At 35.4% G+C, this 26,951-nt stretch overlaps 1 protein-coding gene across 5 annotated transcripts in view; it reads right to left on the bottom strand.

Moving 5' to 3' along the window:
* Positions 1-3,522: 3,522 nt before the first annotated feature.
* CACNA2D1 (calcium voltage-gated channel auxiliary subunit alpha2delta 1) overlaps positions 3,523-26,951 on the bottom strand; it is a 353,910-nt gene continuing 330,481 nt past the window's right edge. For 4 of the 5 annotated variants that reach the window (XM_085216374.1, XM_085216379.1, XM_085216387.1 and 1 more), the window contains 9 exons: positions 26,578-26,616; positions 25,452-25,523; positions 24,704-24,856; positions 24,566-24,618; positions 21,502-21,557; positions 21,227-21,356; positions 18,257-18,369; positions 15,410-15,492; positions 3,523-8,062 (listed from right to left, as the gene is read on the bottom strand). In XM_085216374.1, the coding sequence (XP_085072500.1) occupies positions 7,946-8,062; positions 15,410-15,492; positions 18,257-18,369; positions 21,227-21,356; positions 21,502-21,557; positions 24,566-24,618; positions 24,704-24,856; positions 25,452-25,523; positions 26,578-26,616 (816 nt within the window). In that variant the 3' untranslated portion in view covers positions 3,523-7,945. Of the gene's footprint in view, positions 8,063-15,409; positions 15,493-18,256; positions 18,370-21,226; positions 21,357-21,455; positions 21,558-24,565; positions 24,619-24,703; positions 24,857-25,451; positions 25,524-26,577; positions 26,617-26,951 lie in introns of those variants that run through there. The other variant, XM_085216402.1, reaches the window with a different exon arrangement.

Below are 26,951 nucleotides of genomic sequence, written 5' to 3'. Positions count from 1 at the left end.
CGTTGAGTTTGGCAGGACCTCCGGGTCCTTCCAGCCCACCCCTAACCAAGCAAGGACACCCAGATCAAGGTGCCCAGGGCCACGTCCAAGTGGCTTCTGAATATCTCCAAGGAAGAGACACCACAGTGTCTCTGGGCAAACTGTGCCAATGATCTGTCACCCACACAGCACAGAAGTGATTTGTGATGGTTAGATGGAACCTCCTATGTTCTAATTTTTGCCTATTGCCTCTTGTCCTGGCACCATTAAAAAGACACCATACTTAAAAGTGTTCTGAGTCACTAGCTAACTTCAGATTCCCAAACCATAGCAACTAACTGCTAAAATGTGATTAAGGCAAAATTTGAGACCCTATACAATACATAACTGTGATACTGAAAATGCAGCATACAACTTCCATCTAGGTAGATGCCTAACCTTTGCAGATGTTTCTAGGTCTTAAAGTTCTTCACATACCTGTCTTTCCATTCCATTCATTCATAATGAAGATAACAATTTCTTAATAAAAATAATAATTGGAAAAAAAGTTTCAATATATATGCTTTTCTATTTACTGTAAATCTTCAACAGCACAAAGGTATGACCTTTCAGGCAGACTGAGTTAGATTTCATTGCTGCCTTTCTAAGTGCGCAGGTTCTAGATTTTATTGCTGCCTCTGTTAGTAAGAGCTCAGGTTCTCTCACCCACATAAAACCTAAGACTTAGAAACACATATTACACTTTTCAGACAAGTACTATAAATGGAAACACATGATGCAAAAGATGAGTAAGACCCCTTTCACCATCAGCACTACCTCTTCTCTACTTTGGAAGGAACTCAGTGTTCACCAACCACAGTTTTCCTCAGAACAAGGTTTTCTGAGGACTAGGATTTTGGAGTTTCTCAGAACTCGGAAATTTGGCATCTCTTCCACTGTGTTTGCAGAGGAATGGCTGTTAGAGCAGACATAAGTCTGCATAATTCTCTGGTAGCCTACATTTCACATCTGTCTTCCTTTAGGTGGAATTTACTGAATCAAGATCTTGGTTCTAGGAACCATCAAAAGAGAAAAAAATTTTTTTGAATTCATGTATCACCACTGTTCAATCTTTCTCAGATCTAGCATCCTCATGTCTCAGTTTCAGGGGAAAGGTTGCACGTCCAACTGCAACTACTCCTAAACATCTAGTAGATGGTCATCTGAATGGTTCTTCCTGGTCCACTGACTACATTGAGTAATCTCCACTGATCAGCCTAGGAACACAGACACCCAGTGAAACTCCCAATGTATACCTACCGAATTCCAGTACCATCCAAGGTTCTCAAATTTCCATACATGAACCTCAGCTGCCTACAGTTTTCTCCTATAACTAACTGATCATGAAGATATAAAAGCTTATCTGTCAAACTGACTAACACTTATTATTGTGACTATTAACTACTTCAACTCTCACAATAGTTTAGTAGAACAATACATGTTAATTAAGTATACCAAAACTTAATACTATTAGTCATAGTTCCAAGTACGTTAGTCTTCCTGAACTATAGTAAATGTGTGTGTGCACATAAGTTTGCTTTATAATGTAACAAAAAATTATTTTTAGATAATCAAGCCACAGAGAAGAGGCTGAGATCACAAGAAGAGTCTGGGTTAAAGTAACAAAATTGAAGTGGAAATTCTGAGATAGATTCCACTCCCGATACCATGCATTTGTTTTCTTTATGAAACACTTAAGTGTCTGAAACACTTTAAGTGACTGAAAATACAGAAGATTTTCTTAGAGAGGAAGAGTGAATACTACTGAAATCCCATACTTTGTGTTGCCTTTCAAAAAATAGCTGTAAGAAAAGAACAGCACTGAAATCCCATAAAAAATAGCAGGAAAGTAATAGAAAAAGTAGCAGATGCAGTTTTTCCTTAACATGAAAATTTCTCCCCTGGAAAAAGGCATACTACTAAAAAAAGCAACAGCAACTTATTTTTTAAGAATTCACCTCTAGATCCTTAAGGCAGATATTCAAAATCTGGGCAGAACTCTTTACTCTAGAATGAACTGACTAATTGTAGTCAACTAAAGATAGACAAATCACAAATGCTCACCTTTTCCCCAAGGGCAACAGACCATTGGAAAGGGAGACAATGTTTTCTATATCTTTCGCAACAGGGAGAGAAAATGTTGGACCGTTTAAGGTATGCATCTTGTCCAGTAGAGCATTCAGGGAGCGTTCAGGGAGCACTGGACTAATAGATGATATAGTGCAGGATTTTTTATAACATAAAACTTCTTGATTTTTGTAGATGGTTAGCAGTAATCATTCTATATTGGATAATTTGAAGTCATCTCTCAGAGTAATATAATATGACAGGCAAAATGTATTCTGGCTTGTTTTGCAGTGGGGACTAGTACAGAATATTTAACTGCAATGCAGGCATTCCCAAATTGATCTGCTTGTAAATTCCAGAAATGGGAGAAACAAACAAACAAATGAACAAAAACCTCTGTTTTCTGAAAGAACTGGTTCCTGGTGTTGAATGAATAGAGTACTGTAATAAGGAATTAAAATTTAAAATGTACTGGGAAGGGATTTGGGGGTTTCTTTATTTTTGATTCTCAATGGCATACAGTGAACATGTTACAATTAATTTAGCATGTGGGAGTAATCATGTCATTACATGGCAATGTTTAATCTAGTTGAGGCCAGTGATCTCTGGATGTTGATCTGCAGTGTCATGTGCTGCCTTGTAGCATTTCCACATGGGTGATCTGATACTTTTCAGCATTAGAATCTGCATTTGATTTCTTTCTCTCTTATCTGACTCCTTGGGGATTCAGTAAATTCAGTTGTAATTTATGACTGTCATTCTCTTTGGGCTTTGACACATACACAGCAAAGGATTAAAATCAGACTTCTAAAGCAGTTACCATCCGCCCTGCCCTCCTGATGGAGGTTGTCAGTCTCTGCACACTGAAAAACAGTGAAGCAACTCCTCAACATCTCAACCCTGTTTATTAAGGTTGAATTTGACGTTTAGCAGAGAACTGCAGCAGTGCAGAAGCTGATTCATAAATAAAGCAGTGATCTTTGTCAGAGGTGGGGCAACAACTTGGGCAGTTGCCATCTGAGTTTAGTCTGCTTCTGGATGTGAATGAACTCTTGGACTTCATCAGTGTTTACAAGTTAGTAAATGACAGTCCTTCCAAAAGCAATTGTTTCAGAACAACAGGGTAACCTCAGATGCTTTATATACTGTTACTGTACTGACTGCTTTACAGATTCTCAGTTTTCATTAGTTAGTTTTTGGGAAAAAGAAAAACAAACAAACAAAATTTTCAAAGCCGTAACTAATACAGAAATGAGGGTTTACTACACATCCTCCTTTGATCCCCAGTATAAACTGGATTAAGTCATAGTCTATACTTTAGAAAACCTCTCTTTCAGTCTTCTGTTGCCATTATGTCTCAAACTCAGACCTATTATTTAGCTATCTATGTAGGCACTGTTACATATTTTTATTATATAGAATGAAAAATCAAAGTAGTTGTTGATTTTAAATGATAAATTTTTATTCTGAATATACTGTTTTTGCACAAGAATTAACACAACAGTTCTAGGATTATAAATTTTTTATAACATTATTGTACAAATTTTTACAAAAATTGATTTTTCCAGGCTTGTCAAGTTCCACAAAAGTGTCAAGAGAACACAATAGAAGGGAGAAAGACTTGCTTTGACTTGTAAGAGCAAGCAAGCCTTTTTTGCAGAAACACACACTGAGCATTTCAATAAAAATATCCCAGAAAGCATGATCCAGACATTCCATACAACACAAGAAGAGAAGACAGCTTTGTCAGATCACAATTGCATTTTCATGGCATCTGAACAACAGTACTCTTTTAGCCTCAGTGAAATTATTTCTTCAAGATGGTATTTTTCTTTTAAACCATAAACAGTACAGATGCAAGTAGCTAGGAAGAAGGTTAGGCTAACTTTTCAAAACTCTTGAATTGTTTTCAGACACTTTGTTTTAATCTTTTTACAGTAGTGTACAATGATTATTAACAATATTAACATTGTGGTATGGAAGAAAAAAAAATCTGACCTTTTTTAAAGGCTTAGATGTCTGATGAAGCTAGGATAAAATTTCACCTAAGGAGTTATTAAGATTTCACCTTCAGTCGACATTCCAAAAACCATCAGAGAGCACTGCAGTGCCTTGTAGGCATTAATATACCTCTTATAACCAGTGTGCTAGCATCTGAATTTTTAGGACCAGTGAGACTGAGGTTGTGTTTTGAAATTAAGAGATACTAAGCACACTTTCTGAGCTTACATGTTGATGGGAAAAAAAGTTCTTAATGTCTCTTCAGTGATACCAAAAAACTCTCAACCGTAGCAAGTAACACTTGGGTTGCAAAGGTCACTTAAAAGGGATACTGCCTATTTGAACCCAGTAAGGCCAGTTTTTAAGTTAGTAAAAGGAATATTATAGGAAAAATTACAAATGGCAGCAACACTTGTTTTTCGTTTTTTGTCAAGTTAAGCAGTAAAGCCTCAAGCATTAGAAACATGAAAAACATCATACTAAAGTCTTAATGATACAGGACCTAAAAATCTTGTCAATCAAACCTGCTATGTCATGTTAAAAACCTGATACAAATATGGACCACGGTTAGTGTCTTGGCAGTAATGCTGGTTGTTTAAACAAACAAAAGGGAAAGAAAAGAAGAAACCTTTCATGTTAAGTCTTCGGATCACACTTCTACAGTACCACACTGTGAGAACTTTAATGGTGGTTATTTATCAGACATACAGTAGGCCACATGACTTCTGTGCAAATGAAAACAGCAGTTTATCTCTGTCCCTTAGTGCTATTTAAAGGATCTGAGCAAATACCAACATAGTTTATTATGTGACTTCAAAAAAACTTTTTACAGTGTACTGTAATTTGAAAATGTTTCAATTTCAAGCCTAAGATCAAGTTTCTTTTCTTACAAATAGAAGTTGACTACTATAATTATGTGAGAGTAAGGATATTCTTCTGTGTAAGAATTAGTTATTCATGGAGGATGTTTCTAACAGACTGTTCTTCATACTTTGAGATAGCTAATGTTCACATTGCATTTGCTTTCTGGTGTTCCGATGCTTCGTATTGTATAGATAAGTCACTTCCATATAACCAAAATCCTGAGTTTTCTATCAGACAGGTTTAATGGCTAAAAGGCTAGGTGTAAATAAAGAAATAATTCTTCAAGTCCTAGGGAGGGGCAGAGGAGAGGAACAAAGAGAATTTGCCTCTCTGGATAGCCCAAAAAGGATAATGTGTCTGCATTGCATGGACTTCTTCCTCCTTTTTATATGTGAGCTCTCTAAGGAAAGTGGAACGAGATCAAAAACCTCACTTGGTTTCTGTGGCATTACAGTTTGTACTATCTTTCTTCCTTCCTACAGACCCTCATCAAATGTTTATTAACTAACTCAGAATAGGAGTCTCGTGTAACAAAATTATTCTAGCATCTCAGTAATATAACTTTTCCATGAAGGGTTTCTTTTGGGTAGCTAAGTGAAAAATGTATAGCACTTCTTATACTGGCAATCGTTCAAGAAATTAAAAGAGCAAGATGCAAAGTAATGTGTATTTTAGCTAATCTTAAAGTAAAAGCAAGCGAGCTTATTAAGAATTGGCTTAATCCTACAAACCTCGTTCCTTCATATGATTTCATTTGACCATGTTAAGGAAGAAAAACAGAATAGAGTTTAAGGATTAGAAAGACTCAAACAATTATTATTATTGTTTTTTGTTGTTGTTGTTGTTGTTGTTTTGTTTTTTAATAAGAAGTGCAGTAATATAACTGGAAGAAGGGTTGCAAGATTACCTTTACTCATAGCATTAACATTAGCTCACCTTCCCTGAGGAGGACCTGAAATCATCCAACAGAGTTGACTGTAATTTAGACCCCATGACTGTACAAGAGGTATTTTTTAAAAGCTAAAATTTATTCCTGAACAGAAGGTCAGTTTTTACTGTTTTCACTCATTGTACTTCCAAAGATGAGAAAATACATTGCTGGAGCCAAGGTTCATGAGGAAAACAACAAACCAGCCATGGGTACAACTAGAGTAGACATCTGATCTTTTAAGCCATGCCATGGCTTTGAGTAGCTTCTTCATGTTTCATAGGGTATTAATGCATGCCCAATTGTTTCTTTAAGCTTTTGACATAATCAAAATTGTATCAATCAATTGCCAGCAAACACATACCAATGCTTTGAATTTTCTTATTTTTTTTACAGAAATAGTATATTGTGCCATGTTAATATTTGCATATTGCAGTTTTTTAGCAGACTTAGACAATATCAGCAGAGTTGCACATTCATTGGTTTAGCTGTCTTGCAATACTGTTTAGTTCTGAAAACTAGAAAAAAAGCACAAACCATATTTTGCATCAACACTATGATACACTGTAATATTGCAATTTACTGCACCAATCTGTATCACAAATGAGGTTGTATAAAAACAACTTCTAAAATTATTATTCACAATCAAGTATCAATGTGCATACATACAGATTCAAGGCTCCCCATTTGTTTAGATTTTTCCCAATCTCAGAAACCAGGTAATTTTGCTGTTAATTTTGTTATTTTCAATAATAAATAGCAACAGGATAATTTTAATAGTCTAGATGAATTTTAAAGCAAACAAAGGGGGAACCTGATATGAACCTTGGTGAACATATACTTTCAAAAATAAATATGCAAAATCTGATTTTTTATATACTTAAAATATCTGTACACAGGTTTTAATGTGAGATCACTATTATGTAAAAAAATCCAACTCAACCTTTTCCTTATGATAGCTAAATTTACCCTATTTTCTCAGCTTTTCATTGCACAGTATATTCAGAGCTCTATTTCATAATATAATTTAATATGATTTGATTGCAACACATTGCAATGTTCAGTTTCTCACACAATAAAAGAACCACTCAGCTACCTTTGCAATGGACTACACTCTACCATCAAAGAAAACTAACTGAAAAACAGTAACGCAGCATCATCATCATCATGCAAAATACCCTTGGAAACCAACGTTCAAATATCACATATACTTTTTTTTTTTTGTTAGTATTCACAAGTCTTTTTTTTTTAATCTTTGAAGGACTTGACTAGTTTATATGTATATCTGGCATTGTGAAAAGGAGGTGAATAGTAAATAGAAATTATTATTCTTCTGATAAAAGATGACACCAAGATTAAAAGAATCGTTTTTAAATTACTCTCAAGCATCTTTATATTTTTTAAAATAGTAGTTTCCTCCTTTCTTCATTCGTTTCTTTAAACTAAATTATGAGCCCACCTAAATATTGCCAGCTACCTGTTCTGATTAACTTTGGAAGAATAAACCACTCATACAGCATTTCAATCATGCTGAGCTTCTGATAAAGACTAGCCAACATTTTCATTTCACTCAAACACTGTGGATGAACCTGATGTTCAAAGGAGCCATCGTGGTGCTAGCAATATATACTGGGGAGTATACTCTCCTTTTTTTCTTTTTTCTTTCATAAATAAATGTTCATGTAAAAGAATATAAATCTTCAAGAAATCCAAAGCTTAAAATAAATGAAAATCATATACATAAGCTATGGTCAGGGGAGCCCTTTTACATGAAGTCATCAAGATTACAACAACAAATGAATGAAAAAAGTCTTAGATTCCCCAATGAAGCGTGTACGGAATTCTGTTCGGATGGCAGAGATGATGCAGCATTCACATACGTTTAAGGATTGACACTCCAATATGCAGCCACTTTGAGTGCCTTTATGAATCTCACAACGCGTGATAACCAGACATGAGCATTGCTGTTCTGCTTCTGTCTGAATAGCTGACCCTTTTTAAAATGAAACCGAGGCTATCGTTTTGGCCGGATCTTGATTAAGTTATGCAGGTTTTGTTTTAGCAAGGTCATAACTGGTAGTGTCTGCTGCCAGATAAGAGCCAAAGCAGGACCAACTGAATTCCTACCATAGACCACAGTGATGGACTCAGACCAGAGGCACCACCACAGTCAGCTGAATCTTCCTGTTGACAAGGAAAAAAATAAATGAATAACATTAATTACATCTAAATTTTCAGAGGAGTAATCTAAACTTTATTCTTCAGCATTCTGCACTATCCTTGAGAGATAATTTTTTATCTTAAGTACATTATTATGTCTAAAAATCCCCAAACGAATAACAAAATCATTCTAGAAATTTTGTCTGATTTTTGATGCAAAGAATGACATTACCACATTAACTCTAGACATGGGAAAATTCATCTCTTACAAGGTTTACTGCAGTCATTTATGAATTAGATGGGATGCTTACATAAGCAAATAAGAAATGCTATGGAATATGGGAGCCCCAGAAATCCATATCTGTATTCATAAAATTACGTCAATTTGGAGAATTGGAGCATCACTTTACAAAAGATTAGAAAAACCCATAACTTCTCAAGATAAGAAAACAAATATCAGACTGATCATGCCCATTACTTCAACATGATTACGTATTAAAAAGAATATGCTCTACAGGTGAATATATGATCAAAAGGAAGGAAAATCCTTTCTTTGCCCGAATTCTGAAATAATGTTTCTCTTGTTTCTTTTGTAACTTCTGTGCAGTCTGTAAGCAAGACAGGCTCCAATTTTAAAGCTCTCTCCAAGCTTTACTGCTTTGACATGCATCAGTGGACCTAACTATTCATTATGCCACAGAGCAATCACAGGTCTTCCCTCCTTCTTCTTAACCAGTAACTTCTGTTATTCGGTCTCACCTTGCCTGTCATGCACAGTATCTTTCACATCAAGATTTAATTTGCTAGTCTGTTTGAAATACATTTTATACTTGTTCCGAATTTTGTAACATACAAGAAGGTGTAAACCTTCTCGCTTCTCAAGAGGTACATAGAAGAAATCTATGTTCAGCTATTTAAAACTGCAGGGAAATATTTCAACCATTCCTTGCACTACTTTGTTCACCAAGTTCCAGACTGATAGGTAGCTATAAAGACTGAAAATATTTATTCTTCCACTTGTTTTCATGGCATTCTACGCCAATAGCTTAAAAAGACACTTTCCCTTTATTTCAACCCAAAGGATTCGCAGTCCCAAAGACAAGATAACAGTGTAAGCAGGAGGGAAGATAGTTCCTCTCAGGAACTGGAGAAGCTTCTTCAACAGGAGCAACATCTCCAGGAAGGACAGACTGCACCTTATTTGTAATGCAGTCCAGCTGCTGGCACAAAAATTGAAAATGTTGCAAGAAGAACATCTTTTAAACAGAAAGATGAGGAAGTCTAATGAGTATGGAACATGACTGACATGCCTCTGAGACAGATATAACTAATAATTAATATACCTCAGAAAAGCCAATGGGGAAATAAATAGTCAAAATAAATACAGAAGGCTCATTAAAACACTTTCTATTTACCAGCACATCCTTGAGCAAAACTTGTAAGTGTTACTACAGCATTGCAAGAAGCATAAAATTGAGGTGGAATCATGAAGACAAGGTATTGATTAACTACTCCAAGATAATAATAATTAAATTAGACATGTGGTGGAAGGAGAATATCCAGTACTAGAGAGCATTATTGGCTACCAACTTGGTCAGAAGGGCAATATGGGACATTCACCACAATGATGTTATGTTAAGGATAATAGAAACCGTGGTGGGGCAAAAATATTAAGGGAAAAGACAGTGTGATGAAATCTCTGTGGGTACAGCATTTTAGAGTCCAATAATAGAAACTTAATACTAGTATTGCATTGCTGACCACCTGAGGACTGTAACAAAATCAATCATGGAATAGTGAGAGGCAATACAGAGACTGGATCAATGCACTATCAAGAAAAAAAATCACATTTTTAGATGTGATAAATGATGGCTTCTTGGAAGAGTCTTTAAGTCAGTTGTACATGGGACCACTTTCAAATTCTTTGTAGTGTGCTGCCCTCTACAACTATAGTATAGGTCTAGTAGCAGTGTAGATCACAGTCCAGATGGACTTAGCATTACTGTGTGAAACATCAGGCCAAACAAATCCAACACAAAAGATTCAAGGAAGGGAACTCTGTGAAGATTACAAATCACAGTTTAAAAAGTCATTAAAAAAAAAAAACAAAAAAAAAAACCAACAAACCCACTTTCAGAAAAACAAGAAAGCAGGCAAGGAAGGAAGGAAGGAAGGAAGGAAGGAAGGAAGGAAGAAAGGAAGGAAGGAAGGAAGGAAGGAAATAGCATAGAAGCAGCAGCCCAGAAAGCAAGACTTTTAACATGGATACAAAAGGCTATTTAGAAATTCTGCATTGGATATCTAGGTTAACATGTTACAACTAAATGTTACAACTAAAACAAACAACTAAAACATCAAGAAAAAGAACAAAAGCAAAACAAACCCAAAAATGACAAAAAAAAGAAACAACAAAAAATCAAAAAAATCTTGTATAAATCAGTAGAGAGATTAAACAGGCTGTCATAGAGAAAAGATCAACCCTTAAGGGATGAAATTTACTCAAATGGGCAAAAACAAGAAAGCACAAATTAGATAGAAACAGGAAACTGGGAGAACTCATAAAGATTTTTTTTCTGATCTTCCTGTTACATGTGGTGCTAAATACAAAGGTACAAAGTTTTGGATAAATTAAAAGCACAATGTAAACCTGGGTTAGCAAAACTGCTTGATAACTGAGGTGTAAACAGGAAAGTTGGGGATTACAGGAGATATAACAAAGGATTTTAATGAGTTCTTTTGTCATCTTTTAAGGGTTGAACACTTCCACATGATTCCCACCACATACAATGCATTCTCTAAACCAAAGGCATTAGAGGAATCAGATCAGTTTGGAATAAATATACTGGAACTCAGATCAAGTAGACAAATTAAATTTAGTAAATTGTCAGGAATGGTAACATTCACTGACAGAGCTGAAAAAAACTTGGATGTAAAAATGGAATGAAACAAAAATCAGCATTAACATTCTTCAGGGAAAAAAAAAAAATCATTCTGTAAAGAGCTTACATTATATCAATATTATATTCAATCAATAGTAGTAATTTCCAGACCAGTCTCTGCCATCTGTTAGCTTTCTAATTTAGATCTATAATAGTGGCTTAAGCTTTTTTCTATTTGAGTGCACTCTTCAAGTCCAAAACTCCTCAGCTTTCTGGTCAACAAACAAGGGAACTCCCTCTAGAAGTTCACCAAATTTGGAGCAGGACACTAAGATTTGAAGATGCAATGAACTTTCTAGTTTATTTAGTTTGGCTCCATCATCTTTTACATCTGCATTGCATCTTGGAGTTCCGAACTTTGTAGACCAATTTACAGTATGGTAATATAAGCAGTTATGATGAAGATAATTTTTAAATATTTTCTCTGGCATCTGTTATTCTTTGTGTGTCCAAGATAAAAATCAATAATGGCAGGGAAAATACAGTCTATCTAAAAGAAGTTTTTTTCCCTCCTGGACTGCACACCGTATACTTTAACTTGGTGAAAATTATAAGGGGGAAAAAAAAAAACAAAAAACAAAACAAAACAAAAATTTCTGACCTATTACATTAGTCACTATTACGTACACCTAAGAACCCTAAATAAGCCACAGATCAGAATATTTCTTTCATTGGAAAGAATTCTCTTCAGCCAGTTTCTCTTCACCAAAAGTGCATCAGGAATTTCTTGCATTCATAAATCACATTTCCTTCTCCTAATCCTCTATGCTTGAGGTGAAGTGTCAAATACAAATGTCATCTCTTTCATGTCATGCCTTACTATCATAACTCCCGAGAGGGTTATTTTACATCACACACCATGAAAACTATTCAGCACATGCAAAATGGAAATGACTGCTTTTATAAAACCTTACATTCATTGCTGAGTATCAAAACCACATATTCATTGCTATATATATCAACATTTCCTGAAAGGCAGTGCCAATCCAAAATTTTAAATACACAAATGGAAAAACATATATATACACTCCTAAGACTATATGCATTCTTGTTAATTCTTTAGAGGTACACAATACCTATTCCAAGTACTAAAACTCTGTTTTGAAAAGTTAATCAGAACTCATTACGTTATATTGACTATAAATAGGAAAAAACTAAGATATCAGCCAAAGATCTTCTAATCTGATCTTTGATTCCAAATGATTACTGAATGTTATATCTTTTGTAAGCTAGCATTTATTATAAGCCCTTCTCTTGCATGGAAAACACCTCAGCTTGTACTCAAGAGTTGTTTCAAGTTTCAGTGCATGGTCTTTCATAAACTTTGCTACCTTCCTTTGTCTGGACTACCACATGATACTGCCCAATCTATATAGTTGCCTGTATACAGATCAGGGATACAGCAAATCTCATCAAGACATACAGTTTTCTGGGGTGCTAATCAGCCTCAACGTGCCCACTGACACCTGGGAGCTAATGGAATTAAGACATTCTCAGAAGGGCCTAACAATCTCTTTTCTACTCTCTTTATTCTAAGGCATTGCAAACAAAACCAGTAAGAGCAAGCTATTAAAAAAATGATAAAGACTATTTTGTTATGCTTTTTTTTGGTAAATAAATAAATAAATAAATAAATAAATAAATAAATAAATAAATAGCTGAATCTGATCAGCTATTTTATATGTGGTGACTTCACTGACTTTAATTAATGCTCTGCAAGAAACTGTTACCTTAATCACAAGATCTTTAAAAACAGAATGGATGAACAAAATTACTTTTATGAAGTAATGTATCAGCTAAAATGATGTTTCTTCATGAGTTTCCAACTACAAGTTTTTGGTCTGCCTTTTTGAGCAGAAAGATCATTACAGGCATAAAGACCTCAGCTCAAGGTGAGCCTCTGTCTAATATACATTAGACTGTAGCTTTTTAATTAAAATAAGGTTACTTACAGAGCAAATTGCACAAGTAAGATTATGAGATGTTAATCTAGATGTGAATGTGAAATATCACTGCCTTGGGGGAAGGGACTTTACCCTTCCTTACAACCTTCAGCTATCTCTGTGCAAGCTGGCTAGAAATTAAATCATTTAAATATACAAAATGAAACTTCAAAATTACTCCATTACAGCTGCTAAAGAGAACTTAAAAGTTTTTTTCACTGATGTTCAAGTGATATTAACTGAATCTTTCCCCAAGTATAAAAAAAATTTACATAATTACAAGAACAAGTGTTTTATTTTGTTACAATTTTTTATATTCTACCACATTAACTCTGAAAACTGACTCTAAGATTCCACTTCTACTTGTCAGTTGGCTTTGATACATATGTTAGTATCTCCCTCTAGTGGTTTTCTAAGTAATATTATTGATCAGACACCCTGGAAGCATACAAGTTCAACATTAATCTTGTTCTCATCAGATCAGCAGTTCTTTTTGCATACGTGTCACCGCGCAGTAGTGTAAATTCTCATGTCATCAAACACAACACAGTCAAAAATTCCAGAGCTTTGATTCTGAACTGGGAAGTCTGCACTAGGTCAACATGCAGTATTCATGTATTTCATTAGAAGAAAAAACATCGTTTACACTAATTAGGTAACAAATATGTTTAGGTCACAATAAGTTAAAAATATGAATTTACTGAATCCAGCATCTAATCAAATGAATGCACACTGTTACCTTCTATCATTAACATTTTTGTTAACTTGAATGAAGTGAAAACTTCCATAAGCAGAACACTTGCCTTTGGTATCCTCAAGTACAGCTTTATTTTCACAAGTAGCATGGTCTCCTCTGATTACCTTGTACCTTTGTTTGCTTCTGTGCAGAAAACTTTCTTTTATTTTACTTTAACAGGGACAGGGGAAAAGTATTTTGAAGAGAACGACACTGACTCAGTTGATACATGTGAAGTCTCAAAGAGACAACTGCATAAGCCCAGAAGGTTTCTGTGTCTTTGTATTTGCTATGGGAGAGGTCTCTGTGTTCCCTAACTCTGATTTATAAGGCTCCAAGCGGAATTTTTTTCATATTTAATTTCCCTAAATATTACAATAGTAATTTGCTCCAGACTGCAGCTTTTGGGACCTGCTTCATTATGTTTTCCTTCGTATGCTTTCTACTAGAAAAAGCCTGCTAATTTTTTTAAGCCAAGAACAAAACAAAAAATTAGAGAAAGTAACTGACCATCCACACCACATGAAAACTTGCAGAAAAATGAAGATAGGAGCAGACGTCATGGCAGAGGCACGACTCGTTGTGCATATAGGCTGATCCTATTAATAACGGGCAAAGTAGCAAGTAGAGGAAAAGAAAGAAAACACAGAAAAAAAGACATACAAGATGAGATATCATGCAGTTTGCTGGCAGTTAGCAGAGTTAATGTGAAAGCATCCACCCAAGAGCAAGAGATTCACAGCGAATTTTGCAAATGAACTTAATCAAAACAATCCACTGTTACAAAACACATGACTTACACACTGATTAGCACATCAAGCTAGTGAGCAAGAGTTTTACTTTCACACATGATAGTTGGAAGGACATGGAATATTTACAATGGACAAATATTTTTGTACAGGTTTTCAGCTTTGTTGGTCTCTAACAAGACTTCTTTATTCAAATTAAATCTTGCTACTAGAAAAATGCATTGAAAGTATAGAATACTGTCTGGATTTTACTTTTTTTATATATAGAGCAACTCAACCATTGTGCCTACTTGGATCATTGGATCAAAACCTGGTACACAGTAGTTATAATCAATTAACTTCATCAGAAGCGTCAAGCAATCTTTCCTTTGCAAAAATGGGATGAAGTATTACAAATGCTTTTTAAAATTAATTTTTATATGATGTCAACTATTCTTCTGTTAAGTACTCTTTGTTTTGCAATTTATTCTGAATATTCGGAACTAAATTTGTTCTTTTTCATAAAGAAAAGAAATGCAGTTTTGTACTTGTTAAAAATTTGACCTAAGGTCAATACACAGTTGCAGAATTTCTAGAGGGAACATCATCCCAAAACAGATGGTTTTCACCATGTAACAACACTTCAAATGACATTTGTAAATACTATTATAAAAATACTGATTCATAACAGGAATATCATCTGTTTGCCAAACCCACAGACAAACTGAATTTCATAGCATTGTACTCAGCCCATAAGTTTTATCCTTGCTGAGGTTACTTTTGTGGAAATCATGTGTGAAAGTACTATAGTTATAGGAAAGGTAGATAAGAAAGCAGCTGTTAATTTTATGTAATTCATGGGATACTTGAAATAGAGTGACTATGGTCTAGAGTGGACAGTATGTTTACTGGTAGATAGATTATAAGGCATCAAGGAACATTTAAATACAGTTTTCCCTGCTCTTCTAGAACAACTCTACAACCGTTTTTAGTGATACACTAAAGTGTTGCAAGTTCAATTTTACCTGTTTGGCTTCATCAAAACAGACATCAGGACCTTTTCTGTATCTGGGCTGTTTGACCATTTCACAAGGATTTGGCCCTTCATCTGTGTATCTGGTTAAGGAGCACATTTGTATTTTAGGCTTTGTACATAACCAGGATTAACATTCTGTTTTTACTTTTGTGAGACAAGCTTTATTCAGATAGCACTGCAATTAAAATCAGCACTCACAGTTCCCTAGTTAAGTGAAAGAAAACCAAATAAAATCAAATCAATATCCCAATAAAATAGACATCCATTATCTTTTTCAATAGATACTGCTTTAAAAAAAAAAAAAAAAAAGACTTCTTGACTTTTAACAATTAGTAATTTCAAAAGAATATGCAAAAAATAAAGGATGCTTCTATTACTACTGCATAAATATTACAGAAATTATTTGACAAAGTGGAAAACCTTCTCTTGTAATTGTGTATGTTACTATTGAGTTATTTGGGTTGAAATGAATAAGCACAGTAAAAGTGAGGAGGTCCATCTGGAAAGGTAATGTTATATACCAATTGAAGATTGCAGTGAATTTGTGGTAGTAATGCCAAGGCCTATAAGAACTACTTATTTTACTGTACCTATATTATTCCAGATGTCCTAGAAAAGATCATCTCACTGTAGCATTCAATACTAAATGTGAGGTAGTGCATTGGTTTATGTCTCTGAAACTCATATTTGCTGATATGTAAGCATGAATACTATACTTCGCTTTAATCACAGACTAAAAAGATACAGAAATTATTGAAGTGCACTAGAAAGGCACTATGGAAACAGTCTTCTGTTGAGCCTGCTGATATTACCATTTTTTGTTTTTGTGGGGTTTAAATATGTTTGTTTTTTTGAATCATTTCCTTTGTTAGTAGTACACACAATAAGCTAGAGTTTGTTTTTTTTTAAAATACCGAGCACCAAAATTTTTTACCTATTTTAGTATATCTAATGTAAATTTGAAGCAATCCTATTAATGCACTGCTGTGGAGTACTACAGCAGATTCACTGCAGTAAGGAGATGATCAAAGGAAGAGAAGGCAAGAAGACAGGGAATTTATTTCTACAGCTCTGCAATCTATTTCTGTCTTCATTCAGATGTTATCAGACTCCCTTTCCCTCTCCTCTGTGGGGGCCCAGGTGAAAAGGAAGTCGAAACATAGAAGAACTCTAAAAGACCACGTGTACAAGCAAAGCTGTACCAGCCAGAAGGAATCAGAGCCTAACAATATCCATCTGAATAACACCTAAAGGTCATTCTGCCTATTTGTGTGATGTTATGCTACATCTGCATTTCACAATGTACCTTAGTTATAGAAAAGAGAGGATTGTCTAGTACTGCAAGTTGAAACAAAGAATAAAACAGTTCATTTAGTCAACACAAGCCCACCCAGCTGCTCTGACTGCAATTTGAGGTCATTTACTGCCCTCTGAAAGGTTGGATCCCCACAGGAAAATGCACATAATGTGCCTATTTCCCATCAAACGTATTCTGTTTTCTATAGCACGTCTTGTCCATAAATTCAGACAGTGGCAATAGTTAATCAAACTGTCATGGACTGAAGCCAATTAGAATATTAGGCTCTATTTACATAGTTTTGTGACAACATGAGTATTGCTTCCACTCCAGTGTAACTTCCTCTTTCAGACCAAGCATAGGTGGAATTCCCATTTTATGAATGCCGAAATGAACACACTATTTGTGCTAAAGAAATACAGTCATCTCTACCATCATTTGTTTTTATTTCAGATATGGAAGTAGGCTGTCTCAACCAACTTCCTGACATGGAAAAAGATATATATTTGTTTCATATTCTGTCATAATAATATACTATAATTACTCTCTGCCAAATTTCTCCTGACCTGTATTTCCTGTATTTCCATCACCATTATCTACCTGTACCTAGTGGAGTGAACAGAGTGGGGCAAAGTTTCATCTTAGAACAATTTTTCACCAGATTTTTGTTTCAGTGCAAGGACTGTGCTTGGCAAGTACATCCTGAATCGCTAGCCAGATCTGAAGAATTTCCACAACAGCAGCTGGAAAACTATAGTCTTTGATGATTAAAGCAGATTCCACAAGAAGTAAGTAGTTCTTATCTGCACTAAATATACGATTAAGTGCTTCAGTCACTTTGTCTGAGTGTTGCAGGCATCAGTGCAGCATTCAGCTTTTAACGACCAAGACATCTTATCTTGGTGTTAACCTTCTTACTTCTCTACACAGATATTTCTTTGCCTTTTCTTAAAGCTGAACAAGCCCGACTGTCTCAGGCTTCCTTCCCACATCCTGCACTGCAGCTGCCAGTCACTTTGGTGGTCCTTCACTGGGCTTGCTGCACTACGTCAGTAAGGTACTGAGGAATCCAACTCTGTACAAAGCACTCCAGGTGCAGTCTCATAAATGTTTATGAGATGGGAAGGATCATCACGTGACTTTTATTGCTAGGCATACTGCCAACTGATGTTCAATTTTTTCTCCATCTTGACCTTCAAGGCATTTTCTGCAGAGCTGTTTCTCATCACTCAGCCCTTAGATTGTCTACTTGCATACCATTATTTTGTCTTGGATCCAAGACTTTGCATCTTTTTCAATATGCTCCTCTGAGCCTATTTCCGCTTAGGTCCTCTCAAACAACAGCTTTGCCCTCTACCTCAAGGACTGCTGCTTCAGGATAATTTGTGTTGTTGCCCACAAATATCTGCTGCTTCAAGTACTCCAATGGCAACCACTCTACTAATATATACACAGAGCATTATTTTCCAATTATATTGCGGTATGTCATAGACAGAAAAATCAATCCACATCAGTAAATAACTTGATTTTAAAGGATACCCGGCTTCTCTGCTTGCATCAGTGGCTTTGGATCACAGGAGCGGCACAGCAGTTGGCTGTCACTAATAATGAATACCAGATTGGTGTTTGAAATCTTCTCTGCATGATAAAGTCTGGAAAAAAAGCCGACAATAAACAATGCTTAAGTGAAACAAGGAAAACCGTATATGAGAACATACATAATTAGAATAAAACATAATCCAACTTCTCAGAATCAAACTGCCTTCTCTTTTCTGTTAACGAACATCAGGAAACATTAATGACAAATTTTGTAATCTTTTTGACATTTTCATGATTCCCTCTTTCAGCTAGACTTATTGGTGGAAAAAGAAAAAAGGAGTAGAGCACAGAAGGCCTTTAATTGATTTAACAGCTAGCTCTGTGCTTCTAAAGTAGTAGCTATACTGAGAAAAAAACATCAGTTCAGCATCAATTCTTCTCCTGGCAACACTGAAAAACAAAACAAAACAAAAAAAACAAAAAACTACAAATGAAAAGAAAACACACACACAAACTTACCTATAAAAAATAAGATAAACCAGTTTAGGGTATTTATGCTGTTTTTTGGATATATATTTGTTGTATCTTATGTAAATATTGTTCTGCAAAAGGCCTTTCAGTCATTTGTAATTTGTAAGTAATTGAAGAGGTAGAATTATATATTTAACCTATAGATGGTACACTTCATATATTAGATACTAAACATATGATTGTGTCTGGATTTTTCAAAGAAAAATTTCATGTGCTATTATTTAAATCTATAGGAGAAGCAGACAGACTTTCCATAATCATAGTTTGTTAGTATTTCTTAGTCATTAGGAAAATGTATCCTTGATGTCAAAACAAGACAACTCAGGATAATGTAACAGGTTAATTACTTTTAATAGATTCTATTAAAAAAAAAAAAGTTTTTACAAACTTTATAAAGGTGATTGTCATTCTACACAAGGAGACATTTCGTTACTTAGATGTAAATATATTTTACCAATTTCTTTTGTACCAAATTTTTCAGATGATGAGTTCATACCGCTGATTAAGTACAGTAGGATGACAAAATACCTGATAATTAAATAATTGATGCTGTAACTGTGTATCTGGTTGTTTTAACCAAGCTCAGGCCACCTCTTTTTTCTTGTGTTTTCCTGACTTTATAACAATAACATATCCATCATAGTTAGAAACATGGTAGTTATTTGTCTTAAAACAGCATCAGCTTCACTTATCCTTTCTTACACTGTTGATCTTTCCAGATTGCCAAGTGCACACTGAGGCACACAATTGTACTGACTGGGATACCTATGCATGGAGAATATCACAGAATCACAAAATCACAGAATGGCCAGGGATGGAAGGGACCTCAAGGATCATGAATCTCCAACCCCCGCCACAGGCAGAGCCAACAACTTCGACATTTAATACTAGACCAGGCTGCCCAGGGCCCCATCCAATCTGGCCTTGAACACTTCCAGGGACAGGGCATCCACAACCTCTCTGGGCAGCCTGTTCCAGCACCTCACCACTCTCTCTGTAAACAACTTCCCCCTGACATCCAACCTAAATTTTCCTTCCCTCAACTTAAAACCATTTCCCTTTGTCCTGCAGTTATCAACCCTTTCAAAGAGTTGATTCCCCTCCTCTTTGTAGGCTCCCTTTAGGTACTGAAAGGCTGCAGTGACGTCACCCCGCAGCCTTCTTTTCTCCAGGCTGAACAAGCCCACCTCCCTCAGCCTGTCTTCACAGGGGAGGTGCTCCAGTCCCCTGATCATCTTTGTGGCCCTCCTCTGGACCCTCTCCAGCAGCTCCCTGTCTTTTTTGTACTGGGGGCTCCAGACCTGGATGCAGTACTCCAGATGGGGCCTTACAAGAGCAGAATAGAGAGGAACAATCACCTCTCTGTCCTTGCTGGCCAACCCGCTTTTGATGGAGCCCAGGATACCATTTGCCTTTTGAGCCGCAAGGTCACACTGCTGGCTCATGTTAAGTTTTTCATCTATCAAGACCCCCAGGTCCTTCTCTGCAGGGCTGCTCTCAAGGACCGCTCCTTCCAGTCTGTGTGGATGCCTGGGATTCCTCCAGCCCAAGTGCAAGACTCTGCACTTTGCTGTGTTGAACCTCATCAGGTTCACCTGGGCCCACCTTTCTAGCCTCTCAAGGTCTCTCTCAATGGCATCCCTTCCTTCAACTATGTCAACCGCACCATTCAGCTTGGTGTCATCAGCAAACTTGCTGAGGGTGCACTCGACTCCCTCATCAATGTCATTGATAAAGATGTTAAAGAGCACAACATCTTTATCACAGATGATTTTTTAACATTTGCTTATGAATTTTAAATTGAGTAATCCTGCTGTTAAAAAAAAGTTTTAAATGTCTATAGCATTTGTTTGGGCTTTTCTTTTCTTTTCTTTGGAGAGGGTGAGGCTGACAATGCGGCATCAACTTTAGAAAATGTGTTTAGACAAAAATGTATTTCCAAGCCTTCTGGCAATACGCTCTGGAACCAGTGAATGCTGGTTAATATAATCTGTAACAGCTCTTAAATCGTCAGTACTATTGACTAGAAGGTAAATTTGAAAATAAATTAAATAATCTTCTTGACCATAATAAATTTCAATACATAACTCCATTAAAGGAGATATCTGCTTCTGAGAATTACAGAACTCCTCTAAGTTCATGTAATAAATTAAAAGAAAACCAATAGTAAAAGAAAAAGAGGATTTATTTACACAGAGTATATAGACAATAAAGCAAAATAATAATAATAATAATGACAATGAATCATTAAATTCAAATTCATTCTAAGCAAATACGAAGATAATTCAGTTTATTCATGTACTGCCTAAATACCTCTACACTTCATGGAAGTCTGATATAGTTAACCTCAAATACATTTTTATTACTGCAACGATGTCTTTAACGTTTTTGTAATAAATGAATATCCAGAAGCTATTGTTAACATTGAAGTAGGCCTACCTTGAACAGTTGATGCAGTCTACAATCCCAATAAAAGATTTATCATCATTTTCAAAGAAATACTGAGTTTGCTCAGTGATACAACTTGTTTTAGGCAGAGCAGTAGAAAAATCATCGTCTTCCATATCAGCTGCCAGAAAGAGGAACAAAAATAAATAAATAAAGACATTTTAAAAGATGTAGACAAAATGAGGAGATCCAAAATATGGCCCCCAACCTAGTTTCTTACCTTCTAGTTCACTCAAAGTTGACTCTCTAATATTCTCTTGACTTACCTGCCTCAAGGAAACGTGGGAAAGTCAAGCTCAAAAACAGCTGCTGTAAGATAGACCTGAACACAGAAAGATAATGTGTATTTGTTAAAGGTTTTTTTGTTTGTTTGTTTTTGTATTTGTTCTGCCCTTAAAAACTACTCAAACAAGAACAAGTAATAGCAGAATCATCACAGCTAATTATGCTTTTGTCAGCTATTAACATTGCTTGTATACACTTCACAGTCGATTCTTTTTCTTTTCACTTTCTTCCATGTCTTCTTTCACACTAATCTTTTACTTCATTGTTGAGATTTGCTATCAGGTGTGCACATAACTTATGTAAAGGAAATGTTAACATGCCATCCCTGTCTTCCTTTTATCTCTCTGCAGGAGGTGGAAGAAGCATGGTAGTGCTCTTTCCTCCAGCACTCAAACCAACCAGAACTCCTTCAGAACACACTCAGGGAAAATACTCCTGAATTAGATACTTTACACTGATTAAGGCTCATTAAATTATCAGGAAATTAACTGGTGTATTACAAGTATATTACAAAAATTATGACTTTAACAATTGACTTTTAAAATCATCTCTGTTCCTGCTCTTGAGGTACGGAATGTATTTTCTTCCTAGATGCTGGCAAAACACTTAAAGCAATTCATATACTTCAAAATTATTTTTCGTTGCTTATGATCACATTTTTCTTATGTCATTTACTTGAAGCAAGTACTGGCTTGCCACATAGTCAGCTCACTTCTCTTCTACTGACCTTCCAAAATAGGAATAGCTATATTCACATTCCCTGACTCTCTGCCTCTGTTTAAACCTTGAAGCTGTACCTTCTTATGGTCTTGTTTTAGGTTTGTTTCTAACTATGATGCAGTGAGCAGTTCCAATCTCTCCTCACCACATCTGACTGTTATGCAGAGAGGAGAGACTGCATAACTTTACTCAAGGGTCTTTTCCTTTTCTCCTAAGCCAGTGTGGTCTACGCGTACCAAAACTGAATCTGCCTGCCATCATTCTACTCAAGTCAGTGCTTGAAGGGGATCTGGATTCACTCCCATACCTTTGTGCCTTCAATTATCATCAGATGGAGGGTGCACCAATCACCATGGATGGGAAGAAACCTACTGCAATTCAACAGTGATTGGAATTTGCTAACTGAAAGTCCAGCCCCTTATAAACAGCCCTTTATAAGCTTACCACAGAATTTACTGAGAACGAATGAAACCAGCAGCCTGGGAAAGCTGTAGATTCTAAGTTAAAAGAGCATGAAGGAGAAACAATAAGCACTCTCTTAATGCTGATATATCCCATATCAATTTCTGAAAACTATTATTCACTCTTTTATCCCACATTTTTTCCAGAAATATTATAGTTTTCCTCAGCCTGCTTCTCTTATTTCTCAGCATTTGCTTTTGCCAGGTGCCTCATTTAATCCATTTTTTGTCAGCCCTTTTCACTCTGCTTACTTAATGTCCTTCTCTGCCTGCTCATGACCTAGATTCCATTAAAATTATGTTCACAGAAAGAACTATCATGTGGTACTTTCAAGTTAAACAGCATGCAAAATAAACCTCAGGTTTAAATTGAGTCCAGACCACAGAGTCTGATTTGAACACTGACAAACTAAAGTTTCTGTGTTTGAGAAGAGCTCAAGTTTCTCTTCTGGATTATTGCCCATCTCTGGTTTTTGATGTTTGCTGTTGTTCAAGAAAACCAAGATTTTAGCTGTTGCTATTATCAAAATGTAACCAACAATAAAAAACAATGTACAATCTTCACAGAGAACACTACATTTGTTCATCTACTATATTTTTTAACTTGTAACTTCATCAAGTAGGCAATTTATTCCAGTGTGATAATTACTATAAAAAAAAAATAAGCATCATGAAACTTCAGAAAAGTGAAGAGACAGTCTCCAGTAGTGCAATTCACATCTGTGTAAAAGTATTACATCAGCCCCAATAGCTTACTCCAGCTTGGTGTTAGGTAAGTAGCCAATAGGGATTTCTATCTACATGGTTTTGAAATAGTAAAATCATTTCTGTGGCCATTATTAATTACACATAAAGAAATCAAAAGAAAATAAAGCTCCTAAATGGATCTTTGGTTTTAAGATTATTGTGATGTGGTAGATAAACCTAATTACTGGTGTAATTCTACCTTTCCAAAGGTCAATCAGAAAATATCAGAACAGTTTCAAATATAAGAATTTCCCCCCCCACTATAAAAAATGCTACAAGAGTAGAGAATTATCAAAAATGCTTTAGATTTCTTTTTTTTTTTCTTTCATTATATAGTTCAGTAGTCCTTTTCACATCACTTCAAAGAACCAAATTATACATATAATTTAAAAAATTAGCTGGCATGTATAAACAAACAACACTGATTATCCTGCGGTCTGAAGCACATTTTGCATCCTTATATTTCACTGTAGAGAAGTATTAAATATTTTCATAAAATGATTCACTGAAGAACAAAAATTGATTTTCTTAAGACTGTGCAATATTTCCAAATATAGTTTAATAGGACCATACTATGGTTTGGGAAGCGATCTTAAAGACCATCTCATTCCTCCCCATACCTCCATGGGCAGGGATACCTTCAGTAGTTCTGGTTGTCTAGAGCCCCGTGCAGACTGTTCTGGAACACTTCCAGTAATGGGAAACCCTTTTCAGTGTCTCACCACCTTCATATTGAAGAATTTTTCTTTATATTTAATTTAGACTTAACCTCTTATAGATTACATTAGCCCTTGTTCTATCACTACACCTCCCTAATAAAGAGTCTCTCCCTGTTGTTCCCCTTCACAGCTCTCAATCAGACTTAGACTGTTAATCCCAATTTATTTGCTGAAGCTGACTTTTTAGAGTTAGAACATACAGACACAAAACATGGCAAGAGTGGTTTGGAATTTGATTGCTGACACATCACTTGACAGTTCAAAGAGATTTGGAGACATAATCAAGAACTTTCACCGTGAGAAATGATCATAAAGTAAGGGTTCCAAAAAAATTTACTGGGGAAAAAGATAAAAAATAAAAGACTAATTGTCTTAACCTCCTACATGCTTGTACTTACCAGGCAGCTGCAGAAGCCCACCATCCTAGATGCAAAATATCTGCTATTGTAGGCTGGGAAAAAGGAACAAGATTGTTATTTACATAAACAATTGCACACTTTTGAAGAATGTCAGTTGCCTCATAAGGTACTACTGACCACATAAGCTGAACGAAGTCCAGCTCCTTGCTTTGGTTCTTCTTCAGGATCACAGACTGATTGATAGTCATACGACTTGTTGAAGGCATACAGAGACATGTTAATTAAGTTTCTCATCAAGCCAGGGTCAATTTCACCAAAGAATCTTCCAATCTGATGAAGAAGAATGTATAGAGATAAGTTAAAGTATTACCAAGTAGTTTTTGTACAGAAAAGTAAACAATGCCGTTACTTTGTTTTATTTTCTCTAGGGAGACTCATTTAATTGTGCCATCTATGATTTTACTTCTGCTTGAAAATAACTGCTTCAATAGCTTGATTGAGAATTCAAGTTAGGAAGTTATCATTAAATACACTACTACTAAATGAGACTACCACAGAAAGAAGAGGAAGCCATGTGAATGCCATTCTACTTGCCCTCTTCACCAGTTTTATTCATCCATCAGTAGACCTATCATTCTAAAGGCAGAGCACAAATAACACTGCAGAAGTGAAGGACCTTAAATAAATAAAATTGTGAGTAATACTAACAAAATAACTGGAATTCCTCGTTTTTTTTTTTTTTTTTTTTTTTTCCCCGAAGTGTATTATAATTGCTGAACAACTCTTTAAAACTCTGATGGACATTGTAAATATATTTAGAAAAAAAAATTGCAGTATTAGGGTGAGCTGAGAAATAAATGCTACTTTTTTGTTGTAAAACATCTCCCTGTTGTGTTTCAATTACAATACTCAAAAATATGCATACCTGTTGGGTATATTCATCACGATTTGACATGAGAAGAAATCCACCATCATCAAGGATAACACAGTCCACATGCTATTATAGGAAAGTAAAATACATTTTGTAGAAATGATTTGTCAAAAGAAACGTCTTTATTCTATACTTCAGAAATATCTTCAAACCTATGTGGCCAAATCACAACCTCATAGCCAAGGGTCAATATTATCCTAAAATAAGTAGCATTATCAGCATTATAAAAGTTTGAAGAAATCAAAAGCCTATTTGTGATTTAATTTCATAGAAGTTGTTTTGTAAATTCTTATTTACTCAATCCTTGTTTGCTGTAAGAGTGCTATATCCATATTAAATCAGATGATAATTGAACCTGAGTTCATAATAAAGGACTACAACTTGTAGTGTGCTTTCAGCCGCATGTAAAAACTTTTACTATTTGCAGCCTCTAAAAGTAAAGGTTCTAAAGGCAGATTCTGAGCTTGCTATTTGAGATTAATTTCCAATTTTTGTATATTTCATGCTTGCCTACTTATTTCCTTCCAGGTGTCAGGTGTAGTACTGGGAAGCCGACTGGTTCCCTGTATTCTTTTAGCCGCTTTCAATTGGAGATTAAGGAGATAGCAGTGAGGCCCAAAGTACCCTTTCTCAATGTAACCCCTCCATTTAACATTCTTCTAACTCCACAAAAGATCTCAGAGAAGACCTTAACAGAGGAAGCTTTTAAGCATATGGTAGAATCTGATACTGCAATAGTTGCTGAAAATGTGTTCTCCTTTGTGCTAGCAGAGTTATGGGATTCCCAAATCCTAAACAGGCAGGAAAAAGAGGAAAGGAGGATGGCTAATCATTGTTGAAAAGTACATCACGTACTCTGCTGCTTTTCAATTTGCATTTACCTTTTTCTCTAAGGTACCCCTCTTTCAGATTTTTTTTTTCTTTTTTTCTTTCTCTTTTTTTTTTTTTCTGACTTGTATTCCCATTTTGCCCTCTCCTCTTTTCATTTTTTTCCTCAAGACACAAATCACTAGGTCTCATTTTCAAAACTCTAATCTTCAAAAAATATCATGAAAGAATAATGCTCAATGCATCATTTATCATTATCTTGCAGATATTCGAAAACTGAACATATTCTTACCATACTATTTTTTTCACAGCCACAGATTTCACTGTTGCACTAAAAAACAGAAAGACAGCAATTTTCACAAAAATGTTTCATAAGAAACTGTATTTTGCAGTGATATTTATCAATCAAGAAAAGAAATGATGTGATTTTTGATATCTGTATATTAACCTACTTTAGGATATTGTGTGTATGTTATTTGTCACAAGTATATCAAAAAAATCTGCATTCAGTAGCTAACAACAGCACAATCACTACCGTCCTTCACAGCTCCTCTGGTCCATTTCCCTTTTTGAGAATGCTCACAGTATTAAAGATAAAGAACTTCTTTCTATTACAGTTTGAGGGACTTCTCAAGATTTCAGGGTTGTGAATATAAAATACAAGAG

Source organism: Meleagris gallopavo, chromosome 1 (genome assembly GCF_905368555.1).
Source record: "Meleagris gallopavo chromosome 1, MGAL_WU_HG_1.1, whole genome shotgun sequence".
Classification (NCBI taxonomy): domain Eukaryota; kingdom Metazoa; phylum Chordata; class Aves; order Galliformes; family Phasianidae; genus Meleagris; species Meleagris gallopavo.
Note: the sequence above shows the minus strand (reverse complement) of the source record. Positions and strands in the feature narration are given on the sequence as shown.